The sequence below is a fragment of the Paramormyrops kingsleyae genome, chromosome 11 (assembly GCF_048594095.1).
Source record: "Paramormyrops kingsleyae isolate MSU_618 chromosome 11, PKINGS_0.4, whole genome shotgun sequence".
Taxonomy (NCBI): domain Eukaryota; kingdom Metazoa; phylum Chordata; class Actinopteri; order Osteoglossiformes; family Mormyridae; genus Paramormyrops; species Paramormyrops kingsleyae.
The window spans coordinates 20,034,695-20,044,965 of record NC_132807.1 but is presented as its reverse complement, the minus strand read 5'-3'; the positions used below and the strand labels follow the sequence as shown (position 1 = coordinate 20,044,965).

Below are 10,271 nucleotides of genomic sequence, written 5' to 3'. Positions count from 1 at the left end.
ATAAAACCAAGTAGTGACTGTGGTGCTTGTAGTAACTTGATGGATATACTTTGGTTTATATCCAGCTACGTTTTGTGTAGTAGTATTGTCGGGGACTTGCTGAATTGCTATTTGCAATTTCCAGAAAACTGGAAGTGAATAGTTTCTCTACAGGTGAATTACCCTTCCATTGACCTTGGATCATAAACTGTAGATCAATGGCTAGTCAACACAGGCTATGACAAATATTCTCCATGGGATATCCTAAGCTTTGTTTCTGTAATAAAAAAAAATACCACGTCCATTGTTATTAAAACCCATTTAATGAATTAATAAATATTTTTAGCCTTGCAAGTCTTAATATTTTTACTGCATAACTTAATATTCCAAGGCTGCTACTATATACTGCGTAACAGATTCTTTATATCATAAGACAGCAGCATATAGATCGTGATAAATATTAGGATGAGTAAGATCTGTTTCTGATGGGAAACAAAATAGGTCTATTCAGCTGCTAGACAGGAGATTTATGCATACTGTGTTAAATCAGTCTGGTAACTGTTTCTACCTGCTGCTGTGGTGTATGCAGGAATATCAAATTCACATAGGAACCAAAATTTGATTCAGTCATTTATTACAAGAATATTTCATTTTACCACGCTGCCACGACCTAGATCAACATGACTGAAGAACACTGTTCCTCTGACTCCGTCACATACATTTATACAGTGTGTCAGGCTGTGAGTCACTTTGCCGATTTGCATTCAGCGTGTCCATGCATGAAATCAGTCATTAATCTGTAGAACCAAGGGCTCACCTGACACCATGTTGCAGAAGAGACAAGAATAATCACATGACTAGGCCTTAGCATTTCTGCTCCATATATTGGGGTTGAATCTTGATCTTGGCGGGGCACAGCAGTTTGTTGAAAGCCCTTCGGAAATTCGTGTGGCATAGAGGGTAGAGGACTGGGTTGATGGAGGAGTTGATCCACAGTAGCCAGAAGGAGGTTTCGTACAAGTAGTGCTGCACACACTGACCGTGGCACGCGGCCCGAATGATCATCAGCAGTGTGTACGGCGCCCAGCAGAGGCCGAAGACGCACACGATCACCGCCAGCGACTTGGCTACTTTTTTGTCTCGGGACAGGCGGAAGCGGCTGGCCAAGCAGCTGTCTGAGGCGGTGGCGGGGGGGCGGCCGTTTCTAGTCGAGCCATAGGGCAGATCTCCGGGTCCGTACCCCCCCTCTCCTGCCCTCTGGGCCAGGTCCTCCACCTGCAGCGGGGGCAGGTCCAGAAGCCCACTATCCACTACCACTGAGCCCCTGGCGCCGAGGAACTTGCGGCCCCCAGTCCTCCCATCGGCCTTGGCGCTCTCGGCGCTGCCGGGGGCCGGCGCGGGCCTCACGAAGAACACCTGGCGCTCCTCGGCGCCGGACCGGCCGCGCAGCTCCATCTCGCAGTCCCGGGCCCCCACACTGGCGGGCCGCTCCGCCCGCATCAGGTTTCGCTTCCTGATGTTGATGTAGATGCTGAGGTTGAAGTAGGTGACGCTGATGAAGGGAGTGAAAAACTCCACCGTGGACGCAGTCATTAGGAAGTACCAGTTGAAGTAGAACTCTGCATAGCACTCTTTGGCGGGAACCCCACTACCGCCGGCTATGTACTCCCAGCTGACGATGGCTGGGCCATAGAGCAGGAACGCGGCCAGCCACACGCTCACCATCTTCAGCACCGCCTGCCGTGTGACGCCCTTCTGACACCTGTAGTTCACCTGCCAGGGAGAACAGGCATTTATATAAACTACGTTTTAATTACCTGGAATGCTGGATTCCATTACAAGAATTCTCAGTACTTCTTGTTTTTTATTTGTTTGTTTGTTTCTTTATAAAAGCCGTTGTCTTACCGCTCTGGTAACAGAGATGAACCTGTCGAAGCTGATGAGCACGATGTTAAACACGGACGCCGTGCAAAGCGTGTAATCCACCACCAGCCACAGTTTGCAAAGACCGCGTCCGAGTCTCCATTCTCCGGTTAGGACGTACGGTATATAAACGGGGATGCAAAACCCTCCTAATGACATGGAATAAAAATGAACGTATTTATCTTAATTGCCATTTCAGATTTACTTCTGTGTATGTGGCATGCTTTGAAAAGCGTTTGTTTGAGGGAAAAATACGTAAATTTTTGATAACACAAAGCACTCGTATAATGCATTATCGATACCTTCATGATGCGTTATAACGCATTCATAAAGTATTATAAACACGGCTATAAATATAAAAAGGCATAGCACATCACAGGCATGTTTATTATGCAGTATGTATGCACCACAGATAGCTACAAAATACATTATAATGGTCCAGTATAAGTCATCATAATACATTATACATGAGTGCTTTAAGTAAAGTGTTACCATTTTTTTTTTTATCTGAATTTCTCCCTTTCATAGTCAGCCATAATAAAACAGAATGGCACTGAATGGCCAAACAGCACTTACCCACTAGGAAGTCGGCAATGGCTAAATTCAAAAAGAAAAAGTTTCCTTGTGTGCGTAAACTTTTCTCTACAACAAATGCCAGAATGACAAGCGCATTGCCCAGGACAGTGGCAAGAACGAGCAGCGTCATGAGCACCGCCAGGAACACCGAGGTGGACGAGGAGAACTGGCCGTACTGCAGAGCCCGGCGGTTCTCCAGCTCCATAGGCGTCGCATTTCCCCGAGAAACGGCGGACCAGTTCATCGCCAGCAAGCCCTGCGACTCACTGCTCATCGGGAAGCGCGTCGAAGTTCCCAAACTCAGAGACGGCGCGGCGAATGCGGTTTGCATGGCTGCGGCGATCCATTAAAACGCACCTTCCATTCTGATCGTGCAAGGTTTGCTGCCCTATAGGATACGAGCCGGAAAGTAAAGGATGACCGACAGGGACGCGGGAGAACTGAACAAATGAATGAAACGCAGCATCTTTTATACGGCCAAAGGATACCCGCGTGTTTATTGGTTGGTCCTGGTGCTGAGACTCGAGTGGGTGAGGTTTTCAAGCAGCACCTTCTCTACGTACCATTTCACAGATTCAGTGTTTTACGAACAAACTATAGTTATTACATTTTTTCGAATATATATTTGCATTAAAACATAAATTGACCAATGATTGTGATACATTTGCGTATTTATTTCTCTTTATTATATAATTTTCTTTGTGTTGACTATTGTGATTTGGCTGATACGTTATTATACCGTAGCAATAATTTGGGTTCATTTAGGTTAAAATGTGTTATTTTTGCGCTTGGTTATACGCAAGTTATCACATGCATGGGCTATTAGTTAAGAAGTAATTTACGTTACAGGACAGATCACGGACCCTTCAGCCTCACATCCAGGAGACGTTGTGGTACCAGGACTGTATAGGCTAGCTGGCTGCAGAACTTCGAGCGCGTTGAAATCCATTTCTGACGAGGAGATGTGTTAGTTTTTATCATGCATGCAATACCCATCCCTTAGCAGAAGTACAGCTGGCAGCGTGGAAAGGTCAGAACCATTAATGTCCAAAGCTTGATGCAGCTAAGAAAGGAACCTCTGTAGTTGTCAGCTGCCTAATCATGGATCGCCAGTGAAGACCGGTTAATTTTCTTTAGGTTGTATTTTGTAAAAGACATTCTGTTATGTTGAAACGAACAATGGAGAATGCAATTATTCATTCAGCGTGGCTGGCATTGAGGAATAACCCCCTCCTCTGTATTTATAGTCCTCATATTCGCAATTTTCTCTCCCGCATCAGTCTGACGGGCTGCCTTTAATTCTCCTGCATCACATTTCAGCTATCGGTGCCCAGATACCTCCGTCCCGACACTCAGCGTCCAACATCAAAGCGCATCGGACCTCAGGTTGTGGGAATATACAATTGCCGTTTTTTTCCCCTCGCAGGCAGAAGCTATTAATCGCTACATGGGACTCTGTGAGGCTTTATTCCATATTCGATGTACTGACAAAATTGCATTTAAAGGTATCAGTGGGAAGTTCTCGTCGATCCTGCATGTAATCGTTTCTCGCAATGTCACTTTGACTCCCTAGACGTGGAAATTATGAGACAAAGAGGTCCGAACCGAATTGCCACAGGTTGTATTTCATGATTGCAGGCATACTGCAGCCCTATAATGGATATTTCTTATAACGATTATAACGTTCCCTTTGGTGTTATCTGAAAGGACCGAGATTCACCACTTATTCACGTGGGAAAAAATGCTATTTTTAGTTTAATGTAGGTTATATGGTGACTCAGGACGGATTTTTTGACCAGTCCAGGCTTCGTAAAAACAAACTTTATACAGCTACCTGGCCAAAATGCTTAATATTAATAGGCCTAACTGTAAAATTATTATTGCTGTAAATTGGAAATTCAAATAATATTGGAAACTTCGAAAAGAGTGTATATGTAAGCTGTATACGGTTATTCTAGGCATCGGGTAAATTGTCAGATTAAAATAAACCACAGGAATGCAACCAGAAGGGGATTTTGCAGTTTTTAAATGCTCGAAAGAGTCAGAAAAAAGTCAGAAAACATTTCGTAAAGTATAAAAGAGTGGTATCTTTAAAAATACCATCATCACGGTCAACATGATTTATAAAAATCTTGGTTTTTAGCTTTGTAATACCAATGACTTGAATCAGCAATTCATTCTTAAATAATGATAGCAATTGCATGGTGCCAGACGAGGCCAAATGAACGCTTACTTAGTTCATTATCCTTTCATCCAACCCGAATTTGACGTGAGTGTTTTTATCTCATGTTTGGCGCAAAGAAAACAAACATAAACCGGCGAAAAAAATGTATCGGTGTAACGGACCTAGCTGGTGTATCGAGCTGCCAAAGAAGCGTCGTCTGGACCAATTACTCAGCACTGACTCTGTGCCCGCAAGTTTTAGATCCACAGAACTGGTTATCCATCTGATTGTCAAATCCTACTTCCAAGACGTCCAGCTATGCCTGAAAACAGAGGAATACACCACATCATGGCAACGGCTAGAAAGAGGGATAATGACAGGGTGCACAATGGCGATGGAGGTCATTATCCGAGCCTCTCGGTGGGTGGTTGGGGGGCCTAAGCTCAAATCTGGTCGTCTTCTCACTCCCATCAGAGCATATATGGATGACGTGACCGTACTCACCACAACCAATGCATGTGCTAAACGGCTATTAAACAAACTGCAAGAGAACATCCAGTGAACATCCAGTGGGCTCGAATGGAAATAAAGCAGAGCAAGTGCAGGAGCATCTCAGTCATTAAGGGAAAGCTGGTGGAACACCGGTTTTATGTCGATGAGTAGCCCATACCAACAGTGTCAGAGAAGCCAGTAAAGAGTCTTGGATGTTGGTATGATGCAACCCTCAAGGACACCGAACAAGTGGACCACCTTAGGCAGGAAACCATACGGGGACTGGAGCATATCAAGAAGACTACGCTCCCAGGCAGAATGAAGCTTTGGTGCCTTCAATTTGGGCTACTACCATGCCTCATGTGGCCTCTGACTATCTATGAGGTCCCAATCTCAAAGGTTGAGAAACTTGAGAGGGTGGTCAGCTCATTCGCCAAAAAATGGCTGGAGCTCCCAAGATGCTTCAGTAACATCGGGCTGTATGGAAGAGGCGTGCTTGAACTTCCTGTGTCCAGCATCGCAGAGGAGTTCAAGTGTTCCAAAGTGAGGGTGGAGATGACACTCACAGGATCCAGAGACCCCTGTGTAGCCCAAGCAGCTCCTACTCTTTCGACCCGAAAGAAGTGGACCCCAACTGCAGATATTCAGCAGGCAGAGTCAGACCTCAGATACAGAGATCAGATACATCATTGGCCTACAGGAGAGAGGAGGCCTCGGCCTTGGAGAGAGCAAACCATCCTGGCATAAGGCAACTCCAGCTCAGCACCGAGCTCTGGTCATTGAGGAGGTGCGTCGACAAGAGCAGGCAGCAAGATGTGCAAAGGGGGTCTCTCTATCTAGGCAAGGGCAGAGGATGAGATGGGAGGGAGTGGAGAGGAGGAAATTCTCCTGGAGGGAGTTGATGGGCATGGAGGCATTTCACACCAGCTTCATTCTACGGCCCATATACCATACCCTGCCCTTCCCCTCTAACCTCAACCAATGGGACGGAGAAGACCCCACGTGCCCCCTCTGTCCATCCCCTGCAAACCTCAAGGTCGGCTGCAAAACAAGCCTGTCACAGGGTCAGCACACCTGCCGGCATAACCAAGTCCTGAAATGCCTGGCAGCTGCTCTGGAGACCAGGCGGATCAAGACCAATGCCATGCCTTCTCCATCATTCCATCATGCACCTACTAGAGCGTTCATCCAAGAAGGGGCAAAGCCAGCTGTAGTCCCTACAACATCAGACATTGGCCAGCTCGGAGGGGCACAAGACTGGACGTCGGTGGCTGATCTGAACCAAAGGCATTGCTTCCCATCTGAGATCGCCACAACAAACCTCAGACCAGATCTTGTGCTCTGGTCCTCGACACGCCGCTATGTATACATCACAGAGCTCACTGTTCCCTGGGAGGATGCTGTGGGGGAGGCCTACGAACGCAAGACCCTAAAGTACATGGAGCTAGCGGCAGATGCCGAACAGCGTGGTTGGGAGGCCAAGATTTGCCCAGTGGAAGTTGGCTACAGGGGCTTTGTGGGCAAGTGAACCATCAGGCGTTGCCGATGAGCCCTCTGGAGGTGTAGGGGCCCATCATCGAAACACCAGTGAAGGAGGGTGCCCACCTGATGACCCCAATGAAGCTTACACCCCCCACCCACTCCCACCCCCCCCCCATACTTTGACATCACTAAGAATGATATCTCACGTCACAAATCTCAGGCACTTAATTAAGGGATTGTTTCATCTACTCCTATAACAGAACTGACTCGACACCCTTATCTAGATGGATATCACACAGCTATTTATTATATATATAATTTATTATATATATAATATTATTTTATATTATATTAAGTTCTGTCTGTGGCTTGGAGGGAGGGATCAGAATCGCGCAAGGGGGATTAGCAAGTGCATGTCTGTCTCTTAGTAGCCTGTGTTTATACTTCATCTAAAACTAGAAACTCTTCCTCACGTTGATTATTTTGGATCTGATAATATTGATGCGAAGCTCAAGATATCTGGAACAGCATAAATAGTAAGTTGTACCATGTAAAATTATACATTCCTGTAGTGGATGGTGCTTCTAACTCATGATAGGACAACAAGTTCTTAATCAGAGCTGGGCCTGAGTGTTCAGGTGCCCTAGGCAACTGAAATATTAAAACTGGTGTAAATTGCTAATATCACGGATTGTTATCAGTGCTATTTCATTAGATTTTTTTTCACACGCTCTTTTGCCCCCACTGATTAAAGGCAATCGTTGATGCTGCCTAGGGGTGGGCCATCCCTGGTCTCAATGACAATGATGGCCTTTCAAGTCGAACAACGCTACAGCAGCCCTGCACTGTCTTTGTAGGTCTAACTGATTGCTGAAAAACAAACAGGAAGGCACACTAAACGCACCCCAAAATGGAAATGCGAAGCTGTCAACCACATTAGGTGTTTTTGTTTAATATTATAAACTCCTACTCATTCAACTTTTGTAGAGCCTCACTTCCATGCGGAGGTTTAGTGGGGCACTTTTGTAGTGCAGGTCAAAGCTCATGTAGCATTCAGGCAAGCCTCACTGCCGTCAACAACCCCCCCCCCCCCCATCTCTCCTTTTCTAGCATCCACCCCTGATTGCTGAAACGTTAAGCAGCTCTATACGTGTGTAGACACAAGCCTGGGCGAAGGCAATTCACACCCGAGGCTGGGATCACGGCCACTTTGAAGTTCAGATACTGCTCTTTTACAGTAGACTTCATTCATTCAGATCCAGGAACATAAACGTTCCTTTGCTGGATTGCTATCCCAAATGACGGGCTGTTGTCCCAACTTCTGTTGCCTCCACTTGGGATGCGAGGGCACACTCAGCCACATGTAGCCTGTTATGTCATCCCATGTGGTGAGAGAGAGAGTGAGTGAGAGAGAGAGAGAGAGAATCAGCTGAGCATTGCACAAGGAACAGACGGGCAAGAAGAAGAGTGCGGCGGGCCAGCTGCCGACGCCCACGGAACGTGTGCTCTTCACGGTAGGGACTGTCTTCAGAACTGGGCGCTGATCATGTAGCACTACGGGAGCACTATTCCAGTTCCTATCAGCCTCATCCCTCCTCGGGTCATTACAATCAGCCTTAAAACCCACAATCTCACGCTGCTTGGAGGATCCGTTACTATAAAAAGATGCTCTTTGTTAGCAGGCTATAATTTAAACAACCGCCAATCGCCTGATCATTCAGATTGTAATATCTTTTATTTTAATTTATTATACACGTCTTCCCTTAGCCTTAGTAATTACACCAGATGAGTCACAATAATCAAAATACTTGAGTGATTACAATCAAAATAACCATGTTCAATGTATCTGTCTCATACAACCATAGTTGCTATGAGTGACATCCAGTATGGTTGTATAAGAGCTGCTGCTTTAGTGCAGTTTGTGGCTTTAGTAAGTCAAATTCCAAGTCCCAAAATAGCCATGTGGAGGTTCGCAAACCTCAGCTGCAGAGCGGAGGGTCAGTGGGTGACACATAGCCTCACACCTCCAGGGATGGGGCAGCGGCGCTTTCACTGGGTGCCACCAGGGGGCAGTTAGAGTTTTAGGGGTGGAGTGCCCAGAGGTGGATAGTTCAGGTCCAGAAAGTAAAAATCCAGACCAACATTTTGTTTCAACCAACCAGTTGAGTATACAGAGTCACAGTCAAGGACTACAGAACTGGTTGGATGAAGCAAAATCTTGGTCTGGATTTTTACTCTCTGGACCTGAACTATCCACCTCTGGTCATGCCACCCCTGGGTTGGGTGTTCCCCCAGTACTGTGTCTATGTGTACTCTGTGATGGATTGGCATCTTGTCCAGGGCATCCAACATCCTGCCCTTTGCTTCTTCCTTGGGTTGGGCTTAGGGTCACCCTCATTCTTTACCGGATAATCAATTAAGAAGAATGTAGAAGTGGATTATTTATATTTTGTTTAGGTTATGGGTAACTATTATTTAAAACAAATTTTGATACTGAAAATTCATTGATAAATGAAACATGCATATATTCATGATAAAGACATTTATATTTTGTCATATTCATTCACACAAATGAATAAAGAGCATTTTCGAATCCAGACTGGAATAAATGCCTGTATAATAGGCTTGAAAATTAGTGCTCCAGAAGTCATCAAAATGCAATTTTAAATGTATTGTATTATTTAAATTGCTGTCATTCCCTATGACCAGAAGAAGCTTTAGTTCCTAGAACTATCTTCATACAGTACTAAACACAATAAAAAGTACATGACCTTAAAATAACGACATATTACACAGATCCAATACTACAACAAAGTTTAATGAATCTCTATGTAATCACTGTTCAGCGATTGCTTGCATGCAGAGATGGAAGAGTTTGGAAGGGTATTTTTTTTGTTCTGGTTTATAAAGGATTTAAATTGTGTTATGAAATCTGTGCAGGGGAGCATTTTTGTAAGGCTTGTGGCAGTGGACATTACATTTATAATGTTTCTAACTGAAAGCTTGACGGTTGCTATGACTACAATACATAGTGCAAAAAAATATATCCATGGTTTGCAGACCACCCTCTAATTGGGTTGTCATCGCCATAACAGACTGGGAGAGTATTACTAATCTAAATGTCAACATGCATTAGCAAAGTTTTAAATCACAGAACACCTAGCTTGAAAGACAAAATGTCTGACGTGTCTTGACTCTAGCCAGACTGCCAATCAAACCATGGCAGACACTTGCTGCACACTCTCACAATCTCAGATCTGAACTGCAGATGGTGCAGTTTTCAGCAGAAAATGTGTGCAAAACTGCCATTTCTCACCTCTGGGGTTTTTTTTAACTCCCACTTACTGGTTTGATTACTGAGGTGGTGCAGAGAGAACGGCCTTTATATGTGTTTAAGTCAAGTAGGCTGAAAACCCACAATGATTCACAGCAAACACTTCACCTTGATCTACCGCTCTCAGTATAAACTGTAACCAGTGGTTAAAAACAGGCAGCATCTTATTCTAGCTTTCTGTGATCAACACACCCCAACTTTAGAGAGAATTGCCCCCGAGTCCAGTCCATCTTAGTTATCATGGTCCCAGTCCATCTTAGTTATCATGATCCCAGTCCATCTAAGTTATCATGGTCCCAGTCCATCTTAGTTATCATGGTC

General features: G+C 45.0%; 1 protein-coding gene across 1 annotated transcript; it reads right to left on the bottom strand.

Moving 5' to 3' along the window:
• Positions 1-383: 383 nt before the first annotated feature.
• hrh3 (histamine receptor H3) lies at positions 384-2,999 on the bottom strand. Its single transcript, XM_023817746.2, has 3 exons — positions 2,479-2,999; positions 1,885-2,051; positions 384-1,752 (listed from the first exon to the last, which is right to left on the bottom strand). Exons 1-3 carry the CDS (start codon positions 2,807-2,809, stop codon positions 844-846), a joined length of 1,407 nt encoding a protein of 468 aa, XP_023673514.1. The 5' UTR covers positions 2,810-2,999; the 3' UTR covers positions 384-843.
• Positions 3,000-10,271: the final 7,272 nt, after the last annotated feature.

Bases quoted from the DNA above. Each gene is read 5' to 3' on its own strand.
- hrh3 (XM_023817746.2), bottom strand. From the start codon at position 2,809: ATGCAAACCGCATTCGCCGCGCCGTCTCTGAGTTTGGGAACTTCGACG. The intron at 2,052-2,478 runs GTAAGTGCTGTT...CCATGTCATTAG, and splicing joins CATTGCCGACTTCCTAGTGG to GAGGGTTTTGCATCCCCGTT. The intron at 1,753-1,884 runs GTAAGACAACGG...TCTCCCTGGCAG, and splicing joins TCATCTCTGTTACCAGAGCG to GTGAACTACAGGTGTCAGAA.